This window comes from Notothenia rossii, assembly GCF_949606895.1.
Source record: "Notothenia rossii genome assembly, chromosome: 1".
In the NCBI taxonomy this organism is placed as follows: Eukaryota; Metazoa; Chordata; class Actinopteri; order Perciformes; family Nototheniidae; genus Notothenia; species Notothenia rossii.
In genome coordinates, this window is record NC_136912.1 from 843,581 (window position 1) to 868,448 (window position 24,868).

Below are 24,868 nucleotides of genomic sequence, written 5' to 3' on the forward strand. Positions count from 1 at the left end.
TTTAGCTGAGGCTTTTATCCAAAGCGACTTACAACAAGATACAACCTAGAAGAAAACAGAATCATATAAGAACATCAGGTTTCATAGAGCCAAACATTTCAAGTGCTACTCAACTGGCTCTAGATCAGCCAGCCCTTTATTAGTATATAAGTGCTTTGTTAGTAATTCTATCTCTGGAAGTGGAGTCTAAAGAGATGAGTTTTCAGTCTGAAGAAGATGTGTAAGCTATCTGCTGTCCTGATTTCAATGGGGAGCTCATTCCACCATTTTGGAGCCAGGATAGCAAACCCACGTGTTTCTGCTGATGGGAACTTGGGTCCCCCTCGCAGTGCGGGTGCAGCGAGCTGTTTGGCTGATACAGAGCGGAGTGCACGTGCTGGGGTGTACGGTTTAACCATGTCCTGGATGTAGGAAGGGCCAGATCCATTCACAGCATGGTACGCAAGTACCAGTGTCTTGAAGTGGATTTTAGCAGTTACTGGAAGCCAGTGAAGGGAGCGGAGGAGCGGCGTGGTGTGGGAACATTGAGGAAGGTTGAAGACCAGACGAGCCGCTGCATTCTGGGTGAGCTGCAGAGGTCGGATGGCACATGCAGGAAGACCAGCCAGGAGGGAGTTGCAGTAGTCTAGGCGTGAGATGACGAGAGCCTGGACCAGAACCTGCGTCTCTTTCTGGGTCAGCTGGGGACGTATCCTCCTGATGTTGTAAAGAGTGTATCTGCAGCAGCGGGTTGTAGCAGAGATGTTTGCAGTGAAGGACAATTTGTTATCTAGGGTCACACCCAGATTCCTTGCAGTCTGAGTCGGGGAAACAACAGAGGGGCCGATGTTGATTGTTAGGTCAAGAGTGGGACAATCTTTTCCCTGAAGGAAAAGCAGTTCAGTCTTCTCAAGGTTGAGCTTGAGGTGATGAGCAGACATCCACTGAGAGATGTCAGCTAGGCAAGCAGAGATGCGTGCGACGACCTGGGTCTCTGAGCGGGGAAAGGACAGAATTAGTTGGGTGTCGTCAGCGTAGCAGTGGTATGAAAAACCATGCGGGCTAATGACAGACCCGAGCAAGTTTGTGTACAGAGAGAAGAGGAGGGGACCAAGAACAGAGCCCTGAGGGACCCCTGTAGTTAATTGACAAGGGTCGGACTCGGACCCTCTCCAAGTTACCCTGTAGGTCTTTGAGGCATGAGGTGAGGAGGGAAAGTGCAGAGCCTGAAACTCCAAGTTCTTGGAGAGTGTGAAGGAGGATCTGATGGTTCACCGTGTCGAATGCAGCAGACAGGTCCAGAAGGATGATGACAGAGGAGAGGGAGGCTGCTTTAGCAGTGTGCAGTCCACATGAAGAAACATCTCCAGCAGCTTGAGGAGACATGCGCAGCGTTTACTAAAAGCTGCAAAAACCAAACGCTGCAAATACAAAACACTGAAGAAGCTCAAAACACAACGGAGACCAGGGGACACTAAAGAGTGACGCACACAGCTGGGAGACCAGGGGACACTAAAGAGTGACGCACACAGCTGGGAGACCAGGGGACACTAAAGAGTGACGCACACAGCTGGAGACCAGGGGACACTAAAGAGTGACGCACACAGCTGGGAGACCAGGGGACACTAAAGAGTGATGCACACAGCTGGGAGACCAGGGGACACTAAAGAGTGACGCACACAGCTGGGAGACCAGGGGACACTAAAGAGTGACGCACACAGCTGGGAGACCAGGGGTTGACATCAACAAAGTGTCAAACGCAGCACTGAGATCTAATAATACTAACACGGAGATTCTGCCACTGTCTGTGTTTGAGAGGATGTCGTTGAAGACCTTAACCTGTTTTCAGATCTCAGGCTCGGAAATGACCTTCCCTTCTCAAAGGACCATATCTTCCCTTCTCAAAGGACCATATCTTCCCTTCTCAAAGGACCATATCTTCCCTTCTCAAAGGACCATATCTTCCCTTCTCAGAGGACCATATCTTCCCTTCTCAAAGGACCATATCTTCCCTTCTCAAAGGACCATATCTTCCCTTCTCAAAGGACCATATCTTCCCTTCTCAAAGGACCATATCTTCCCTTCTCAAAGGACCATATCTTCCCTTCTCAAAGGACCATATCTTCCCCTCTCAAATGACCATATCTTCCCTTCTCAAAGGACCATATCTTCCCTTCTCAAAGGACCATATCTTCCCTTCTCAAAGGACCATATCTTCCCTTCTCAAAGGACCATATCTTCCCTTCTCAAAGGACCATATCTTCCCCTCTCAAATGACCATATCTTCCCTTCTCAAAGGACCATATCTTCCCTTCTCAAAGGACCATATCTTCCCTTCTCAAAGGACCATATCTTCCCCTCTCAAATGACCATATCTTCCCTTCTCAAAGGACTATATCTTCCCTTCTCAAAGGACCATATCTTCCCTTCTCAAAGGACCATATCTTCCCTTCTCAAAGGACCATATCTTCCCTTCTCAAAGGACCATATATTCCCTTCTCAAAGGGGAACATTAATACACTTTTTTCTCAAAGTAATGACAAACCTGTGAGTTGGATGTAGAAAAGTCAGAATCAATATAGATGTTTTTATTTTAAAGTAAATTCAGATTGAACATGGTAAAACAAATTAAATGATAGTGTCCGTCCAAAAGTAAAACATTACGTATAGTGAAAACCACCCTTATAGGATGGTAAAGTAGACTGAAAGCTTTAGGTATCCAAACTAAAACATATAATAAGTACCCTGTATCAAGATTGATGTAAAACAAGTGACATTTGACCATTTTAGAGATGTTTAGAAAAAAAATCCACTTCTTTTTAACCGCTAGAGCCAATAGAATCGAGGGGAAGTTCCTAAAATCCATCTAAACATTCCCCATTGGTGAATAGAGTGCTGCGCAGCCAGAAGGCCCAAAACCGGAAGCTGTCATAAACTCTAGTAGCTATCATAATAGCTATTATGAAAACTCAGTTATTGCCATAAATATGACGATGGATTATCAGTGATCATTTCAAAGTGACACAGACGCATCTGATTAACCCGTGGATTAACCTTCAGCAGCGTTTTTATCCTTTTAATGCCATTGAACACAACTTTTGATCAGAACAAAAGCAAAGGTAAGACAATGTCCTGTTTTTGCTCCAAAAGCTACGTCGTGTGATGTCCGGGTTTGATTCCCCTTTTGATCGCACAGTGATGATACTCATACATCTAGTCTGTTGAATCTCAGTTTGCTAGCTGATATCTTGTTTGCGCTGAACCGATAAGTAATAAAGTATTTATACCGTGAGTTCTGTGCTAAGTGCGTGAGCATCTTTTCGCTCAGGACTCATTTAGACGCTTCTTGTGAGACTTGTGTTTTGTTTCGGTAAAAATGGTTCGTATTGTCAGTTAGCTGAGTTTCTTCCCGTTAAGTGGCTATGACACATTAATAGGTTTTTAAATGTTAAGAATCCCTGTGTAGGAGCTGCATTTAAGTTTATTTTGATTTATTTTGAACCTTTATTAATGCATTTTTCTGTTTCAGTGAGAGGTGTGCATTGCTCAGGTGAAGGGGGCGGGGCTAAGGCTTTAAGATGGAGGTGCGGTGTGTGACGGGAGAGCAGCAGCAATACTGTCATTGACACGCAGACGCAACCTTATGCTTAGTCAAATACAGATTATTAGGATCTGCTGTTTAAGTTTATGTTACATATTCTTTTCCTATTTAGTTTATGTTTTACTGGAAATAAACCTTGAAGAGCAACCGAAGCGTCCGGTGGGTTGTTACTGCGAGTCTGACACTGCTTCCCAGGCCCAAGCTCTGCATGTGGCCAACAACAAGAACTTTTCAGGTGAAGACAAGACAAACTTTTTGGGGATTTTGGCCACTACACCCTGAGACACAGTTTCGTGAAAAAAAAACGGGGGCTGCGTTATAAAAACACAAATGTGCCAAAAAACATTAAAATATCAAGGAATATCTTCACCAGCTTGACAACAGAGAAAAGGAAACGCTGCAGAATCCAGGCGAGACTAAAACATGATGCATTTTGTATTCGCAGCGTTTCGTTTATGTGGCTTTTAATAAAACGCTGCGCATGTTGGTGAGTTTGGTCTAAACGCTCAATGTGTTGGTGAAGATGTCTCTTTATTTGCTTACTAAGCAAGATAGAGGTAAGGGCCATCAGACAACAAAACGTTCCTAAGCAGCCTGAACAAGTGTTATGATGGAAACTGAAGAAGACCCGGCTGATGTTCAGACAGAGCAGAAAACAGAGGTCAGTGTTGTCGTGTTAAAATAAGGATTTGTACTGATCTAGGTTTAAATTAGGTTAACCTTACTGTTACAGAGTAATCCCAGTTATTGTTTATTCTAACATTTTATGCTCTTAACCTTTTTTATATTAGCATATTTGATTCAATATGCTCCTTAGAGAACCTTTTATCGTATTGTGTTTTCACCTCATAGCTTTGTGAAGCACCTTGAGATGGCGTTGTTTTTAAAGTGTGCTACATAAATGAAATGTATTAGTATTATTATTAAACCAAAAGTTTAGTGACTAGTCGAGTAACTAAGGGATTACATTATATTTTAAAGTAACTAGTAATGTGTAACGCATGCACGTTATCTGTATACACAATGTGTGATGTTCATATGTTCTTGAATAAATAAAGGAAGGGACAAACAGCATCACAACCCCCCCCCCCGCCCCCCCCTCCCCCCGACGCGCAGGAATGTGAGCATGAATTAAACATATCAGCGCTCTCACACTGATAATGGCAGCATGACAGCAGGATAATGAAGAGAGACACTTGACCCCCCCCTCTCCCAACATTAGCATGTGAATGATGCAGGATTAATGTCCTCTTCGTCCTGAAGTTCAGAGAGAGAGTCAGAGAGTCTGCCTCGGGGCGGAGAGGTGATTAAAAAGCCCGTTATTTCCTCCTGTCTAAAAGTGATTTACCTCCTGGATCATGAGTGTGTTCAAGGTCAAGGTCACGTTACTTAGTCAAAGGTACTGAACACTTACTTGAAAATCAAAGTTGGAGGATTAAACTTAACTCCAGCTGAGGCAGGAAGACAGAAAAGTCTCCATTAAGTTTGTAAACGAGTATTTGGTATGATTTATTTATAATGTAATGTTCACTGCTTTTTGGCGCCTCCATTTGACTCCTTTGTTTACTTTCTGGAACATAGTGACATCACAATGGAACACTTGCACTCCTATTGGCTTTTAGTAGAAACGCTAGATACTGATATACACCTGAACATCAGCTGGAGAGGACTCTTTAAAGTAGAGACACTACATACTGATATACACCTGAACATCACCAGGAGAGGACTCTTTAAAGTAGAGACACTACATACTGATATACACCTGAACATCAGCAGGAGAGGACTCTTTAAAGTAGAGACACTACATACTGATATACACCTGAACATCAGCAGGAGAGGACTCTTTAAAGTAGAGACACTACATACTGATATACACCTGAACATCAGCAGCAGAGGACTCTTTAAAGTAGAGACACTACATACTGATATACACCTGAACATCAGCAGGAGAGGACTCTTTAAAGTAGAGACACTACATACTGATATACACCTGAACATCAGCAGGAGAGGACTCTTTAAAGTAGAGACACTACATACTGATATACACCTGAACATCAGCAGGAGAGGACTCTTTAAAGTAGAGACACTACATACTGATATACACCTGAACATCAGCAGGAGAGGACTCTTTAAAGTAAGGACACTACATACTGATATACACCTGAACATCAGCAGGAGAGGACTCTTTAAAGTAGAGACACTACAGACTGATATACACCTGAACATCAGCAGGAGAGGACTCTTTAAAGTAGAGACACTACAGACTGATATACACCTGAACATCAGCAGGAGAGGACTCTTTAAAGTAGAGACACTACATACTGATATACACCTGAACATCAGCAGGAGAGCACTCTTTAAAGTAGAGACACTACAGACTGATATACACCTGAACATCAGCAGGAGAGGACTCTTTAAAGTAGAGACACTACATACTGATATACACCTGAACATCAGCAGGAGAGCACTCTTTAAAGTAGAGACACTACATACTGATATACACCTGAACATCAGCAGGAGAGGACTCTTTAAAGTAGAGACACTACATACTGATATACACCTGAACATCAGCAGGAGAGGACTCTTTAAAGTAGAAACACTACATACTGATATACACCTGAACATCAGCAGGAGAGGACTCTTTAAAGTGGAGACACTACATACTGATATACACCTGAACATCAGCAGGAGAGGACTCTTTAAAGTAGAGACACTACATACTGATATACACCTGAACATCAGCAGGAGAGGACTCTTTAAAGTAGAAACACTACATACTGATATACACCTGAACATCAGCAGGAGAGGACTCTTTAAAGTGGAGACACTACACACCAAACAGATCATTGCAGCATCCCATAATCCCATCTGTTTCAGCCCTGTTCCAAAAGTGCTGATTCTGTGTCTGTTACTTTAAATGCTAATTAGCTGCAGTGTGTGTGTGTGTGTGTGTGTGTGTGTGTGTGTGTGTGTGTGTGTGTGTGTGTGTGTGTGTGTGTGTGTGTGTGTGTGTGTGTGTGTGTGTGTGTGTGTGTGTGTGTGTGTGTGTGTGTGTGTGTGTGTGGGGGGGGGGGGGGGGGGGGGAGGTGTGTTATTATGAGTTTACCTTATCATCACATCGCTGTCATTGATGGTGTTGAAATTATTTGAGATTATTGTTGATTTACGTTTAAATCTATGATTTGTATAATAAAGAAAAGCATTATTATTGTTATGAGCATGCTCCTTGTTCAATCACAACGTACACTTACGGCCCGTCCACACAGCGGCTTTGGAAAAAGCTTTGGAGGTGGGTGTGTCTGAAGCTTGGGGGAGTTTATGCGAGCAACGCGACCAACAACCAATCACATGAATCTCCCACCCCCGACATACAGTTTACGAAGTAAACTGGATATAAAATCCCCAAACAGGCGAAAACCTAGTTTCTCCCACTGTCTCTGCCACCTGCCTCCATGCCTGGCTCCTCCGGTTTGGTAGGTGAACAGGGACTGATCGTACAAGACCAGGTGACTCCCTACCGCTATGATTAATGTTTCCTCATTTTTTGGAATATGAGGAAATGACCTGGGATGCGTCTCTCCCAGCTTACACGCGGTTTGATTGGCTGGCGCTTCTGCCGAGGCTTCAAAGTTGAACATTGCTCAACTTTTGCAGCCTGATGGCCCGCCCACACAGCGGCGTGCGTTGAAGCTTCAACGCTTCTGCCCATTCACTTTGAATGGGGTGACGTCACCCTTCGCCAAACTGCATTGTGGGAGTGAAGCGTAGCTTCAAAAGCGTTGCTCGCTGCAAAAGTTGAGCCATGTTCAACTTTTGAAGCTTCGGCGGAAGCGTCAGCCAATCGAATCATATGCCAGTACAAGCTCTAGCCAATCAAACCGCGTGCTTGTATGTCCGGGGCGGGAGATTCATGTGATTGGTTGTTAGTCGAGTTTCAGTCCCCCCCGCCGGCAAGCTTCAACGCACGCCGCCGTGTGGACAGGCCTTGAAATGCCAGGAAAGCTCCGCTCTGCTTCCCACAATGCACTCCGTTGAAAAGTTACGTCACCCCATTCTTCCAACGCCGCTGTGTGGACGGACCGTAACGGCCCCTACACACGGCGGTGTCTGTTGTCGCTTGCCGGCGGGGGGGGCTGAAACTCGACCAACAACCAATCACATGAATCTCCCGCCCCGGACACACAAGCACGTGGTTTGATTGGCTAGAGCTTGTACTGGAATATGATTCGATTGGCTGACGCCTCCGTCGAGGCGTCAAAAGTAGAACACTAATCTACTTTTGCAGCGAGCACCACGAGAGAAGCTACGCTTTGCTCCCACAATGCAGTTAGGCGAATCGTGACGTCACCCCATTCATAGTGAATGGGCAGAAGTGTTGAAGCGGCAACGCACGCCGCCGTGTGTAGGGGCCGTAACGTCTGTCCACACTACAGCTTCACAAAAAAAGCTTGCCGGCGGGCGTGTCTGAAGCTTGACCAACAACCAATCACATGAATCTCCCGCCCCTGACACACAAGCAGCAGTTTGATTGGCTAGAGCTTGTACTGGCATATGATTTGATTGGCTGACGCTTCCACCAAAAGCTTCAGAAGCTTCAAAAGTTGAACATTGCTCAACTTTTGCAGCCTGAAACGCCAGGAAAGCTCCGCTCTGCTACCCACAATAAAGTTCGGCGAAAAGCGAGGCAACGTGACGTCACCCCATTCAAAGTGAATGGGCAGACGCGTTGGAAACCGTTTTTGAAGCTGTCGAAGCTGTAGTGTGTAGGGGCCGTAACACTACTATTGACTCTCTTGTGTGAATTCGTGACACTATAGTGTTCTGCACTCGTTCTGCTGTGATTGCTTTATCACTTAAAAATACTAAATCACAGTAAAAAAAAAAGAAGCGCTTTACCTACGGACTGAGTCTCGAGCAGCCGCTGGAGGTCGCTGATGCTCCGGATCTCACTGCTGGACAGAAGCTTCAGCAGCTCCCGGGGGAGAGGAGCCTCCTGCGGGGGGAATCAGAGGGTTTAACCCGGGAGAGAGAACCAGAGCTGCGTAAAGAGAGCAGCATAACATCTGCAAACTCAGAGGGGCATTTCATGAGAAAAGTCAGTGCGCGTAATTACGCATGGTGCATGTGCGTGTGTAGATGGATGGATTGATATTTGTTGATATTATGTATATATGTATTGATCCCATATTATTGTGTTACACCAGCAAAGTGTTCAGGCATCCAAATATTTAAATGTTGGAATAAAGCACAACAAATATATAACAAAGAAACTAGGGTACTTGTGGGTTAGGGTAAATCCAGGGTTAGATTGAGAGATTATTTTTGAGAAATACAAATAATTTAAGAAACACATTTTATATTTTTGTGAAAATGGCGACATGATAACACACATCTGTATTTGTGGATACATTATTATGTTCTCTAAAAGAACAGTATCCTACAGGAGCAGGAATTTAGACATTACAGGCAGTATATAACTAAGAGAGTATAGAAAGTAGGTTAGATGACAGCTGTGTACCTCAGCAGCGGTGCAGAAACAGCCGGCCAGCAGGAGCCACACTGCGGCTCTCATCTCCTCTCAGATCCGCTGTTTGGGCACCAGGAGGAGGCGAGGAGCCCGGGAAACATCTCCCTGATCCCGGGGGGAACTGGACACCAGCAGCAGAGAGCCAGGCGCCACGAAGAGCACTTTAAATGAAGTCTAAACTCCCGGTTTTAATGCGATTTGAGAGAAACCAAGCTGGCTCTGCTCCCGAGAGACTCGCTGCAGGGAAAGTTGAAACAAAAGCTAGTTGAGGTCCTGAAGTGTTTGGTTTTGGCACCAGAAGAAGAAGGGTCCTCTCTTTAACACCCAGCAGTATCCATCACTCTGTCCGCAGAATAATCCCTCTTTAAAGCGTCTTGCAGCATGGCGCACCTTTAGATAAAGACCCTCAGAATAATCCTTCACTTCCTCCAGAGATAAAAGCCTCCTGCCCTGCAGTGAAGTGGCAGCAGGGACTGAACCAGGAGGAGGAGAAGAAGTCCTGTGATCTGAGAGTGAATGCAGCTCTGTCACAGGGTATAACCGTGCGCGTCCCCGTGACACTCAACGGGAGCGCGCTTTGCGTAATGGATACGGCACATTAAAGGAGCTCAAACTCAGTTTTTGTTTGTATGTGTTTCAACTTCTTAAACGTTTTTCATGAGGAATTAAATACAAATAAATCGAAGTATTATGATTCGTTTATTGTATTTACATTTGCTTTGACTGTTGCTATGTATATATATATATATATATAGATTCTTTGATAATCACCTTCCTTCACAAAAGCTTATTTATAACCAACAGAGAATCATTTGTTAATAAGTCGCTGAGAGTCAGTGGACCGACTTTTCCTCTGAATTATCAACCAAACCTGAGTGTGTGTGTGTGTGTGTGTGTGTGTGTGTGTGTGTGTGTGTGTGTGTGTGTGTGTGTGTGTGTGTGTGTGTGTGTGTGTGTAATAAGTGACCCGACCCGAGAGACTGAGACTAACTTTTTGTATGCAATAGTTAAAGGTGGCATATTTTGGACATCAGTAGTGTCACACTTTTTCATCAGTGAATTAGTTTGGTTATCGAGCACCATCACATCGGGACACACTTAAGCACTCAAAGTAACAAATCAAGGGTCTCCTTTGTGGTCTGATAAACAGTGGTTATAGTTTTAATTCAGTGGAAGCTGACGGACAGTTCATTGGTCCCAGAAACAATCAAATATCAAATAACATGAGGCACAAAACAAGGCCTGTGTGAACGAGAGAAACGTTTCAAGGACACTTTGGTTTCCTTTTGTCTCCATCGCCAGGCTATGGAGCTCAGCAGCCTAATGAACTGAAGTGAGAGGAAGTCAATGGCATCATGGAGTTCTTATAGTTTGATCATGTCTGAGTGGAATCACGCTCTAACGAGACCTTTCTTTCTGTGAGACGTGAAGCAGTTGATAACGATCCGTTTCTCCGGGTAAGTGAGGTGAATCGTGAGGGAATGTCCTTCAGGAGCTAAAGCTTCATCAAGCAGGCACACTCACCCTCTCAGTGTGACTGAGGACAGAAGAGAGGGTAGTAGTGCGGATCATTTAATAAAGGGGGGGTCTGTCAAAAGTCGATGAAATGGCACATAAAGGGTCAGCCGATGGTGGCCAGTGGGGGCTTGGAAATGTCATTTATTTGCCATAAAACCTCTTTCAATTTCCCTGTTTGAATCATTCGGGTCATATCACACACTTCTGACCAAAACCACATTCAAGAATGACTGAAGCTCCTCTTGACCCTATCTGAGCCAGTGCCCTCTCTCACAGAGAACACTATATCACTAGTGTTCCTAATGCTTTCTAATAAACCCCACATTTGATCATGTTGACATTAAAATGACACAAAACAGTTGTAACTCTGACTTATTCAAAAACCAATAATTCCAAACCTAGAGGTGGAGTTGCTGCTTTTATCCACCTTTAAAAGATTGTTGCACCTTGTTACGTCCCCACTGAGGAAATGCAACACACATCAGTTGGAATATGGTATAATGATAATGGGTTTATTTTAAACAGGGCAAACAAAGTGGCATGCAGCCTGGAACAAACAAAAAGGCCAAAACGGCACAGGTTGATAACTAACCAAACAAAAGGAGGACTCTAAAATGGAGTTTAGTTGCATGCAGGGAAAATAAATACTAATACACTAAATAAGGAACGAAACAAAACCTCACTTTAAAAGTGGTACAACTAACAAAAGGATTCTGTACAAAAACACAGCTAAACTAAAGGCAACAGTCACAAAATCCTAATCTACTCTACGCTCTAACTAATCTACTCTAGACACTGCTAACACACAATATCACACGAGTGTAACCACAGTTAACAGATCTGTCTAAGGAGCAAGTAGCGAGAGGCGTCTGTCCACATGTCAGAGCCTCCAGAGTGAAGATTGTCCCCAGGCTTTGTATTCATCTCCAGCAGGTGCGCGCCGGCTGTGCGCTGCGATTGGGCAACCGCACATCTCATTTGCATATAACAGATTAACACAGTTAAGACGACCAGGAAGGCGACAGTCATAACACACCTCAAGATGAAAACGTAGGGTTAGGTGTGTGTGTGTGTGTGTGTGTGTGTGTGTGTGTGTGTGTGTGTGTGTGTGTGTGTGTGTGTGTGTGTGTGTGTGTGTGTGTGTGTGTGTGTGTGTGTGTGTGTGTGTGTGTGTGTGAGAGTGTGTGTGTGTGTGTGTTAGACCAAACAATCCACCAATTAAAAGCTCATTCAGCCTGACAGACGCTAAGACCATCACAACAGCAATCCACCTCAATGGCTTCAGAGCACACACACACACACACACACACACACACACACACACACACACACACACACACACACACACACACACACACACACACACACACACACACACACACACACAAAGAACCGGATGATGGAGGGGAATTGGGTCAGAACCGATTCAGATTTTGAATGGAGAAACTTGTGCAGTGACGCCGTGACTTCCTCCTGGGGCTCCTCTTCCTCCTGGGGCTCCTCTTCCTCCTGGGGCTCCTCTTCCTCAGGTACTAGTATCTTGTCCTTGTAGTATTTTCTGTATTTGTACTGTATCTTCTTGATATTGTACTTGTATAATGTCATTGTACAATACTTCTTCTGTACTAGTACCTCCTTCTCCATCTGCAATGAAATCTAAACCTCCTTCTTGTTAATTCTCACATTTCAAATGAAATGAAGCTATAAATCGTCCTGAAGCTCTTGGTGATGAAAGCGCTCTTCGTGCGGTCTCCTCTACTCTCCAAAATAACTTTCCACGTGGTCGAAGGCCTTTGAAGACCCAGAGAACAGCTGTCTCATCACCACAACATCACTCTATCACTTTTCCAGCTCTGCTTTTAGCGCAGTGACGCAGACCCTGAGGTCATGTGACTCAGAAGCACTTCAGATGTGTTTGGTTCATTTAGAGCAAAATGAACCAATGGGATTAAAGTGAAATGAAAATATAAAGAGGTGTGTGTGTGTGTGTGTGTGTGTGTGTGTGTGTGTGTGTGTGTGTGTGTGTGTGTGTGTGTGTGTGTGTGTGTGTGTGTGTGTGTGTGTGTGTGTGTGTGTGTGTGTGTGTGTGTGTGTGTGTGTGTGTGTGTGTGTGTGTGTGTGTGTGTGTGTGTGTGTTTACGAGACAGCGAGGCAGTCAAAGTTAATCCACCGGGGGATAAAAACTTTTACAGGGTTGGGGGTTAAGGGCTATCCCTGAATAAATTCACAAAAAACTAACTTCAATCCGTCCAGCGTTAAATATTAAAAGCTCTTTCCAGAAACAGTCGGATTGATTAAATCCACGGGCGGACCGGAGACTAATCCGGGATTACATCTCAAATATGCTGCCATTGAAATATACAGCGTGTAATACTCTGAGGAAAGGCTTTGTTCAGATGGACTACTGTACACACTGCACCTCCTCCTCACTGACTGATATCACTATGAAGCTTCACCTCCTCATCACTGACTGATATCACCATGAAGCTTCACCTCCTCATCACTGACTGATATCACCATGAAGCTTCACCTCCTCATCACTGACTGATATCACCATGAAGCTTCACCTCCTCATCACTGACTGATATCACCATGAAGCTTCACCTCCTCCTCACTGACTGATATCACCATGAAGCTTCACCTCCTCATCACTGACTGATATCACCATGAAGCTTCACCTCCTCCTGACTGGTATCACCATGAAGCTTCACCTCCTCATCACTGACTGATATCACCATGAAGCTTCACCTCCTCCTCACTGACTGATATCACCATGAAGCTTCACCTCCTCCTTACTGACTGATATCACCATGAAGCTTCACCTCCTCATCACTGACTGATATCACCATGAAGCTTCACCTCCTCCTGACTGGTATCACCATGAAGCTTCACCTCCTCATCACTGACTGATATCACCATGAAGCTTCACCTCCTCCTCACTGACTGATATCACCATGAAGCTTCACCTCCTCCTCACTGACTGATATCACCATGAAGCTTCACCTCCTCATCACTGACTGATATCACTATGAAGCTTCACCTCCTCCTTACTGACTGATATCACCATGAAGCTTCACCTCCTCATCACTGACTGATATCACCATGAAGCTTCACCTCCTCATCACTGACTGATATCACCATGAAGCTTCACCTCCTCATCACTGACTGATATCACCATGAAGCTTCACCCCCTCATCACTGACTGATATCACCATGAAGCTTCACCTCCTCCTGACTGACTGATATCACCATGAAGCTTCACCTCCTCATCACTGACTGATATCACCATGAAGCTTCACCTCCTCCTTACTGACTGATATCACCATGAAGCTTCACCTCCTCATCACTGACTGATATCACCATGAAGCTTCACCTCCTCATCACTGACTGATATCACCATGAACCTTCACCTCCTCATCACTGACTGATATCACCATGAAGCTTCACCTCCTCATCACTGACTGATATCACCATGAAGCTTCACCTCCTCCTGACTGACTGATATCACTATGAAGCTTCACCTCCTCATCACTGATATCACCATGAAGCTTCACCTCCTCCTGACTGACTGATATCACCATGAAGCTTCACCTCCTCATCACTGACTGATATCACCATGAAGCTTCACCTCCTCATCACTGACTGATATCACCATGAAGCTTCACCTCCTCCTCACTGACTGATATCACTATGAAGCTTCACCTCCTCATCACTGACTGATATCACCATGAAGCTTCACCTCCTCATCACTGACTGATATCACTATGAAGCTTCACCTCCTCATCACTGACTGATATCACCATGAAGCTTCACCTCCTCATCACTGACTGATATCACCATGAAGCTTCACCTCCTCATCACTGACTGATATCACCATGAAGCTTCACCTCCTCATCACTGACTGATATCACCATGAAGCTTCACCTCCTCATCACTGACTGATATCACCATGAAGCTTCACCTCCTCATCACTGACTGATATCACCATGAAGCTTCACCTCCTCATCACTGACTGATATCACCATGAAGCTTCACCTCCTCCTGACTGACTGATATCACCATGAAGCTTCACCTCCTCATCACTGACTGATATCACCATGAAGCTTCACCTCCTCATCACTGACTGATATCACCATGAAGCTTCACCTCCTCATCACTGACTGATATCACCATGAAGCTTCACCTCCTCCTGACTGACTGATATCACCATGAAGCTTCACCTCCTCATCACTGACTGATATCACCATGAAGCTTCACCTCCTCATCACTGACTGATATCACCATGAAGCTTCACCTCCTCATCACTGACTGATATCACCATGAAGCTTCACCTCCTCATCACTGACTGATATCAATATGAAGCTTCACCTCCTCATCACTGACTGATATCACCATGAAGCTTCACCTCCTCCTTACTGACTGATATCACCATGAAGCTTCACCTCCTCCTCACTGACTGATATCAATATGAAGCTTCACCTCCTCCTTACTGACTGATATCACCATGAAGCTTCACCTCCTCCTGACTGACTGATATCACCATGAAGCTTCACCTCCTCATCACTGACTGATATCAATAGGAAGCTTCACCTCCTCCTTACTGACTGATATCAATATGAAGCTTCACCTCCTCCTTACTGACTGATATCACCATGAAGCTTCACCTCCTCCTCACTGACTGATATCAATATGAAGCTTCACCTCCTCCTTACTGACTGATATCACCATGAAGCTTCACCTCCTCATCACTGACTGATATCAATATGAAGCTTCACCTCCTCCTTACTGACTGATATCACTATGAAGCTTCACCTCCTCCTGACTGACTGATATCAATATGAAGCTTCACCTCCTCCTTACTGACTGATATCACCATGAAGCTTCACCTCCTCATCACTGACTGATATCAATATGAAGCTTCACCTCCTCCTTACTGACTGATATCACCATGAAGCTTCACCTCCTCATCACTGACTGATATCACCATGAAGCTTCACCTCCTCATCACTGACTGATATCAATATGAAGCTTCACCTCCTCCTGACTGACTGATATCACCATGAAGCTTCACCTCCTCCTCACTGACTGATATCACCATGAAGCTTCACCTCCTCCTTACTGACTGATATCACCATGAAGCTTCACCTCCTCATCACTGACTGATATCAATATGAAGCTTCACCTCCTCCTTACTGACTGATATCACCATGAAGCTTCACCTCCTCCTTACTGACTGATATCACCATGAAGCTTCACCTCCTCATCACTGACTGATATCAATATGAAGCTTCACCTCCTCCTTACTGACTGATATCACCATGAAGCTTCACCTCCTCCTTACTGACTGATATCACCATGAAGCTTCACCTCCTCATCACTGACTGATATCACCATGAAGCTTCACCTCCTCCTCACTGACTGATATCACTATGAAGCTTCACCTCCTCCTTACTGACTGATATCACCATGAAGCTTCACCTCCTCATCACTGACTGATATCACCATGAAGCTTCACCTCCTCCTGACTGACTGATATCACCATGAAGCTTCACCTCCTCATCACTGACTGATATCACCATGAAGCTTCACCTCCTCATCACTGACTGATATCACCATGAAGCTTCACCTCCTCCTGACTGACTGATATCACCATGAAGCTTCACCTCCTCATCACTGACTGATATCACCATGAAGCTTCACCTCCTCATCACTGACTGATATCACCATGAAGCTTCACCTCCTCCTGACTGACTGATATCACCATGAAGCTTCACCTCCTCATCACTGACTGATATCACCATGAAGCTTCACCTCCTCATCACTGACTGATATCACTATGAAGCTTCACCTCCTCCTTACTGACTGATATCACCATGAAGCTTCACCTCCTCATCACTGACTGATATCACCATGAAGCTTCACCTCCTCATCACTGACTGATATCACTATGAAGCTTCACCTCCTCATCACTGACTGATATCACTATGAAGCTTCACCTCCTCCTTACTGACTGATATCACCATGAAGCTTCACCTCCTCATCACTGACTGATATCACCATGAAGCTTCACCTCCTCATCACTGACTGATATCACTATGAAGCTTCACCTCCTCCTTACTGACTGATATCACCATGAAGCTTCACCTCCTCATCACTGACTGATATCACCATGAAGCTTCACCTCCTCCTGACTGACTGATATCACCATGAAGCTTCACCTCCTCCTGACTGACTGATATCACCATGAAGCTTCACCTCCTCATCACTGACTGATATCACCATGAAGCTTCACCTCCTCATCACTGACTGATATCACCATGAAGCTTCACCTCCTCATCACTGACTGATATCACCATGAAGCTTCACCTCCTCATCACTGACTGATATCACTATGAAGCTTCACCTCCTCATCACTGACTGATATCACCATGAAGCTTCACCTCCTCATCACTGACTGATATCACCATGAAGCTTCACCTCCTCATCACTGACTGATATCACCATGAAGCTTCACCTCCTCATCACTGACTGATATCACCATGAAGCTTCACCTCCTCATCACTGACTGATATCACCATGAAGCTTCACCTCCTCATCACTGACTGATATCACTATGAAGCTTCACCTCCTCATCACTGACTGATATCACCATGAAGCTTCACCTCCTCCTGACTGACTGATATCACCATGAAGCTTCACCTCCTCATCACTGACTGATATCACTATGAAGCTTCACCTCCTCATCACTGACTGATATCACCATGAAGCTTCACCTCCTCATCACTGACTGATATCACCATGAAGCTTCACCTCCTCATCACTGACTGATATCACCATGAAGCTTCACCTCCTCATCACTGACTGATATCACCATGAAGCTTCACCTCCTCATCACTGACTGATATCACCATGAAGCTTCACCTCCTCATCACTGACTGATATCACTATGAAGCTTCACCTCCTCATCACTGACTGATATCACCATGAAGCTTCACCTCCTCCTGACTGACTGATATCACCATGAAGCTTCACCTCCTCATCACTGACTGATATCACCATGAAGCTTCACCTCCTCATCACTGACTGATATCACCATGAAGCTTCACCTCCTCCTCACTGACTGATATCACCATGAAGCTTCACCTCCTCCTTACTGACTGATATCACCATGAAGCTTCACCTCCTCCTGACTGACTGATATCACCATGAAGCTTCACCTCCTCATCACTGACTGATATCACCATGAAGCTTCACCTCCTCATCACTGACTGATATCACCATGAAGCTTCACCTCCTCCTCACTGACTGATATCACCATGAAGCTTCACCTCCTCCTTACTGACTGATATCACCATGAAGCTTCACCTCCTCCTGACTGACTGATATCACCATGAAGCTTCACCTCCTCCTGACTGATATCACCATGAAGCTTCACCTCCTCATCACTGACTGATATCACCATGAAGCTTCACCTCCTCCTCACTGACTGATATCACCATGAAGCTTCACCTCCTCCTGACTGACTGATATCACCATGAAGCTTCACCTCCTCATCACTGACTGATATCACCATGAAGTTTCACCTCCTCATCACTGACTGATATCACCATGAAGCTTCACCTCCTCATCACTGACTGATATCACCATGAAGCTTCACCTCCTCCTGACTGACTGATATCACCATGAAGCTTCACCTCCTCATCACTGACTGATATCACCATGAAGCTTCACCTCCTCATCACTGACTGATATCACCATGAAGCTTCACCTCCTCATCACTGACTGATATCACTATGAAGCTTCACCTCCTCCTCACTGATATCACCATGAAGCTTCACCTCCTCATCACTGACTGATATCACCATGAAGCTTCACCTCCTCCTTACTGACTGATATCACCATGAAGCTTCACCTCCTCCTGACTGACTGATATCACCATGAAGCTTCACCTCCTCCTCACTGCCTGATATCACCATGAAGCTTCACCTCCTCATCACTGACTGATATCACCATGAAGCTTCACCTCCTCCTCACTGACTGATATCACAATGAAGCTTCACCTCCTCATTACTGACTGATATCACTATGAAGCTTCACCTCCTCATCACTGACTGATATCACCATGAAGCTTCACCTCCTTATCACTGACTGATATCACCATGAAGCTTCACCTCCTCATCACTGACTGATATCACCATGAAGCTTCACCAAATAACATTCCCAGAACAGATGACCATATCTTCTAAAAGGGTTAAATTAATAATCTTTTTTCTCCAAGTAATGATAAACCTGTGAGTTGGATGTAGAAAAGTCAGAATCAATATAGATGTTTTTTTATTTTAAAGAAAATTCAGATTGAACATGGTAAAAAACTGTAAATGATAGTGTCCTTCCAAAATATATTTTGTACTTATAGTGAAAACTAACCTTGGATGATGGGTTATAGACTAAAAGCTTTAGGAATCCAAAGTACAACATATAAAAAGTACCCTGTATCAAGATTGATGTAAAACAAGTGATATTTGACCTTTTTAGAAAGATTTAGAAAAAAAAAACACTTCTGGGGTCATTTGGGTTGATTTTCCATATCTCTGATCCCCCTTGGTCTTTATAACCGCTAGAGCCAATGGAATCGAGGGGAAATTCTATACACACCAACACATGAACAAATAAGGAGTGAGAGTGACACGTGGCCAAAACCGGAAGCTGCATACACTCTGGTGGCTACCATTAGCAGCTAACTTTTGTGCTCCGATTTTTACATAAAAATGGAATTATGGATTATAAATCATTTTTTCAATCAATTAATCAATCAATCAATCAATCAATCAATCAATCAATGTTTATTTATATAGCCCAATATCACAAATGTTACATTTGTCTCAGTGGACTTCACAGTTTGTACAGAATATCAGTATGACAATACAACACCCTCTGTCCTGAGACCCTCTGTCCTTAGACCCTCTGTCCTCAGACCCTCTGTCCTTAGACCCTCTGTCCTTAGACCCTCTGTCCTCCGACCCTCTGTCCTCAGACCCTCTGTCCTTAGACCCTCTGTCCTTAGACCCTCACATCGTACAAGGAAACACTTCCAGAGAAACCCCACAGTTTAAAGGGGAACATGGAGAAACCTCAGGGAGAGCAACAGAGGAGGGATCCCTCTCCCAGGACGGACAGACGTGCAATAGATGCCGTGTGTGAATCAAAGAGATAATACATTTAGAACATAGGTAGACCAAATGTTTGGAAATGCATGTGTGTATAATAAGAAGATGAATCCACGAGGATATCCATCCAGGACTTATGATCCAGGACCACAGCAACAGGATCATCCATGACTCCGGATCCCGGCGTATATAGACACCAAAAAGAAAGACATTTGGGGAAGCTGGGTTAATCGGAACATGAGAGTACACAGGTATAGACAGAGAGAAGGAAGAAGTAAGATGTCCCCCGACAAACTAAGCCTATATCAGCAAAACTAGGGGCTGAATCTAATCAGCCCTAACTATAAGCTTTATCAAAAAGGAAGGTCTTAAGCGCACTCTTAAAAACGGATAGGGTGTCTGCCGTCCGAACACAAACTGGAAGCTGATTCCACAAAAGTGGAGCTTGATAAGAAAAGGCTCTGGCTCCCATTGTACTTTTAGAGACTCTAGGAACAACCAACAACCCTGCATTCTTGGAACGCAATGCCCTAGTAGGACAATAGGGTATAATGAGTTCTTTAAGGTAAGATGGCGCCTGCCCATTAAGGGCTTTGTAGGCGAGAAGAAGAATTTTAAATTATATCCTGTGTTCTATAGGGAGCCAGTGTAAGGCAGCCAGAACAGGAGTAATGTGGTCCCTTTTCCTAACTCTGGTTAGTACACGAGCTGCAGCATTTTGAATCAGCTGAAGCGACTTGACTGACTTCTTGGTACACCCTGATAATAAGGAGTTACAATAATCCAGCCTTGAAGTAACAAATGCATGGACTAGTTTCTCTGCATCGTATTGAGGACAGATATGCCTGATTTTTGCAATGTTTTCAAAGCGACAGAAACTTTATCAACCTATGGATTAACCGATTCAGCCGCGTTTATTCTCGTTTTAAGGCCATTGAACACGTCTTTTGATCAGATTGACAGCTACGGGGAGACGATCTCCCTAGAAGCTCCGTAAAGGTACGTGTTGTGATGTCTGTGTTTGCTTCCCCTGTCGCGAGTTCGGATCGCTCAGTGATGATACGATATACCTAAATAATCTGTGGAACCTCAGCTTTAATCGGAGATCTTGTCTGTGCAGCTACGAGGCTTAACGGATTTTTAACACAAGTATTTTTTACATTACAAGTTTTCTGACATGTTAAGTTTAAATATGCAAATGAGGCATTAAGTAAAATATCCTTATTTATTTTGCTTTCTTTTTACACATTTCTTATTTTATATATTTCTTTGTCTGTATTTTTATTTATCCAATCATGTTTGTATTTAAACATTTATATTGCATTTTTATAAATTGTCTTCTTATGTTTTTACGTATATTCAACAAGCCTGTGATAATCGGGTTATTTATAATATTATTGTGTATTTTATTGTTTGTCTTCCTGTGTGGACTCCTCTTCCTCCTCTTCCTCTTCCTCCCATTATGTCACCCCTCGCTGTCATGGAATAACGTGATGAAAACAAAAACCCTCATCTGGACAGAGCAGCCAGCTGACAGCTGTGTGTGTGTGTGTGTGTGTGTGTGTGTGTGTGTGTGTGTGTGTGTGTGTGTGTGTGTGTGTGTGTGTGTGTGTGTGTGTGTGTGTGTGTGTGTGTGTGGTTTCAGATGGGAGACTCTAATCTCCTCTGCAGGAAACTATTGTGAGCTGATGGTGCTTTCCAATGTTGAGTCATAAAGTGTTGGTGACCACGCACACACTCACTCTCTCACACACACACACACACACACACACACACACACACACACACACACACACACACACACACACACACACACACACACACACACCCCCACACACACACACACCTCTTTACAATCCTATTTTTGGATTTCAATGGATTCTTTATATTACATCCACTAAACACCAATACAACACGGTATTTACACTGTTATTAAATGTGCACATGAATACACCATCTAATACACCCTTGTTTCACCGTAAATAAACACTTGTATTACTCCTATATTAGACCCATATTACAACCACAAAACACCAGTGTTACACTGTTATTACACTGTTGAAAGCGACATACGGAACATATTAAAGTGTTGAGACCTTTTACATAAAGGTGACTATGGCACAGAACAAATAAGTGTTTCTATAACACAGATCAACAATGACTCATCTGTATCTACATGTCTACCGGTGGCTGGACAGAGGCTGCTACACAATGGACCCCAGGAGGATCTGTGTTCTGGAAGGATCTGCCGTAAATATCTCAGCTGTTTACTCGTACTTCAAGCGGCAGCCAGAGTCTAAACGCTGGAATCAAATAAAGAGAAGTGGGGAAATGGAGGTAGTTGAAGGAGACTGCCAGCCGTGTGGAGTTTTATGAAAACATGAGGCTTCAGCACATCCTGAGCATCGGGAACCTGCAGAAGGACGACTCGGCAGAATACAGAGTCACACTGCAGGGTGTGGGGACGGCCGACCTGCCTGGAGCGGCTCTGTTCGTAGGTCTTTAGATTCAACAGTGTTACCTTAGAAAAGAAGGAGGGGAGATATTTCACATCAAAAATGTATTAGCAGTAATATTTCACACGTGCTGTTTAACCTTAATACATTTATTAAAGAAAACCCATCATTCAATGGAAGTCGTAATCATGATGTTATTTTTGTGGCTTTTAGATGATATATAATATAACCCCTCGTTCTGACGACTAAACGTTTAGGACTGGGTCAGATTCAACCCCGAGGACAACAGGAAGGCCAACCACCAACCCCAATCAATCTATGAAACAACCCATAATGCACTGCAAGTCCTCGGCCACAATGGGGATTTCTCAGAAAAGTAGAAATGATGAAAGATTTTCAAAAAAAGTCTGCATTTTTTGATTTCAGGAAAAAGTTGAAAAAAAATTGATTTCAGAAAAAATCAGCCTTTTTGAGAATAAAGTCCAAATATATACAGGGAGTGGGAGAGAAACACTATTACGTTATAACTAATATATCAAGCTTTACACTGTTATTACAAACCACATATTTAAGAGTGTGAGTGCCGCACTGACGTCACAAAATGACATTCAACGCAAGTCCATATTAATATATTTTATTACCATACAAGTATACACTTCAGTGTTTAATACAAATACAAAAAAACACAGGAAATAATAATGGAAAGCCGTCAGTTAATGTTGTGCAGGTAGCAGTGTGTCTTTCAAGTAAATTCATCACGTTCAAGTCCAGCAGGCTCAGTTTAATATATTTAATATTCAGTTAGAGGTACATATGCTCAGGGCTCCACAGCACACAGAGTTCAACAGAGAATACATACAGTCAGTTTAAATCACCTGGTTAGTAAAGGGGTGTGTGTGTGTGTGTGTGTGTGTGTGTGTGTGTGTGTGTGTGTGTGTGTGTGTGTGTGTGTGTGTGTGTGTGTGTGTGTGTGTGTGTGTGTGTGTGTGTGTGTGTGTGTGTGTGTCATACATTATTCAAGTCATGCCACTTGATTTGAATAATGAAACTTGTTCTTTGCTTTTTCTTCATTATTCTTGGATTTCTCCAGAGCTGAGTGACTGAAACATAATATAACCAGTTTGGTTTTGAACGTACGAAACGAGACATTTAAAGACATTACTTTGGACACTGAAACCATAACATTGAGACCATAAGAGTCCATAATGAGAACGTCAGTGTTAAGGTCACGTGATGCTACATAACTTTTCCTGTCTGAGTTTTAATCCTCTCTGTTCTTCAGCTTCTCTGTCGGGACGTAAACACCAGTTTCCAGAAGCAGTTTTAAGGAAAGAGCACCGCAACACAGACTCAAGGTTTTCCGTCTTCTCCTCTTCCTTCTTTTAGGTTTCAGTTCTTGTGTCCCTTCAGTTGCCGGGCGAGAGTCTGCAGGGTGTCCCTCTGTTCGTACAGATACATCTGAGTGTCCCACAGCATGTCCACCAGCACAGAGTCACTCACCTCATCCAGCATCACCTCCTGAGACAGCTGGGGACTCAACCTGCAGGGAAGCACAGGTATCAGGTTAAAGGGGACATATTGTACTCTTTAAAGAGTCCTCTGCAACTGATGTTCAGGTGTATATCAGTATGTAGTGTCTCTACTTTAAAGAGTCCTCTGCTACTGATGTTCAGGTGTATATCAGTATGTAGTGTCTCTACTTTAAAGAGTTCTCTCCTGCTGATGTTCAGGTGTATATCAGTATGTAGTGTCTCTACTTTAAAGAGTTCTCTGCTGCTGATGTTCAGGTGTATATCAGTATGTAGTGTCTCTACTTTAAAGAGTCCTCTCCTGCTGATGTTCAGGTGTATATCAGTATGTAGTGTCTCTACTTTAAAGAGTCCTCTGCTACTGATGTTCAGGTGTATATCAGTATGTAGTGTTTCTACTTTAAAGAGTCCTCTCCTGCTGATGTTCAGTTGTATATCAGTATGTAGTGTCTCTACTTTAAAGAGTCCTCTCCTGCTGATGTTCAGGTGTATATCAGTATGTAGTGTCTCTACTTTAAAGAGTCCTCTCCTGCTGATGTTCAGGTGTATATCAGTATGTAGTGTCTCTACTTTAAAGAGTCCTCTCCTGCTGATGTTCAGGTGTATATCAGTATGTAGTGTCTCTACTTTAAAGAGTCCTCTCCTGCTGATGTTCAGGTGTATATCAGTATGTAGTGTCTCTACTTTAAAGAGTCCTCTCCTGCTGATGTTCAGGTGTATATCAGTATGTAGTGTCTCTACTTTAAAGAGTCCTCTCCTGCTGATGTTCAGGTGTATATCAGTATGTAGTGTCTCTACTTTAAAGAGTCCTCTCCTGCTGATGTTCAGGTGTATATCAGTATGTAGTGTCTCTACTTTAAAGAGTCCTCTCCTGCTGATGTTCAGGTGTATATCAGTATGTAGTGTCTCTACTTTAAAGAGTCCTCTCCTGCTGATGGTCAGGTGTATATCAGTATGTAGTGTCTCTACTTTAAAGAGTCCTCTCCTGCTGATGGTCAGGTGTATATCAGTATGTAGTGTTTCTACTTTAAAGAGTCCTCTCCTGCTGATGTTCAGGTGTATATCAGTATGTAGTGTCTCTACTTTAAAGA

The 24,868-nt window shown here is 43.8% G+C and overlaps 2 protein-coding genes across 4 annotated transcripts in view; both read right to left on the reverse strand.

Annotated features, from left to right (window-relative positions):
* LOC307022492 (platelet-derived growth factor subunit A-like) overlaps positions 1-9,586 on the reverse strand; it is a 22,663-nt gene extending 13,077 nt beyond the window's left edge. Inside the window, exons 1-2 of the mRNA XM_079655298.1 lie at positions 9,099-9,586; positions 8,477-8,573 (exon numbers count right to left, since the gene is read on the reverse strand). Of these exons, the coding sequence (XP_079511424.1) occupies positions 8,477-8,573; positions 9,099-9,152 (151 nt within the window). The 5' untranslated portion in view covers positions 9,153-9,586. The remainder of the gene's footprint in view (positions 1-8,476; positions 8,574-9,098) is intronic.
* Positions 9,587-22,866: 13,280 nt separating this feature from the next.
* Positions 22,867-24,868, reverse strand: part of pla2g6 (phospholipase A2, group VI (cytosolic, calcium-independent)) — a 37,116-nt gene continuing 35,114 nt past the window's right edge. For all 3 annotated transcript variants that reach the window (XM_079655594.1, XM_079655593.1, XM_079655592.1), the window contains one exon: positions 22,867-23,788. In XM_079655594.1, the coding sequence (XP_079511720.1) occupies positions 23,638-23,788 (151 nt within the window). In that variant the 3' untranslated portion in view covers positions 22,867-23,637. The remainder of the gene's footprint in view (positions 23,789-24,868) is intronic.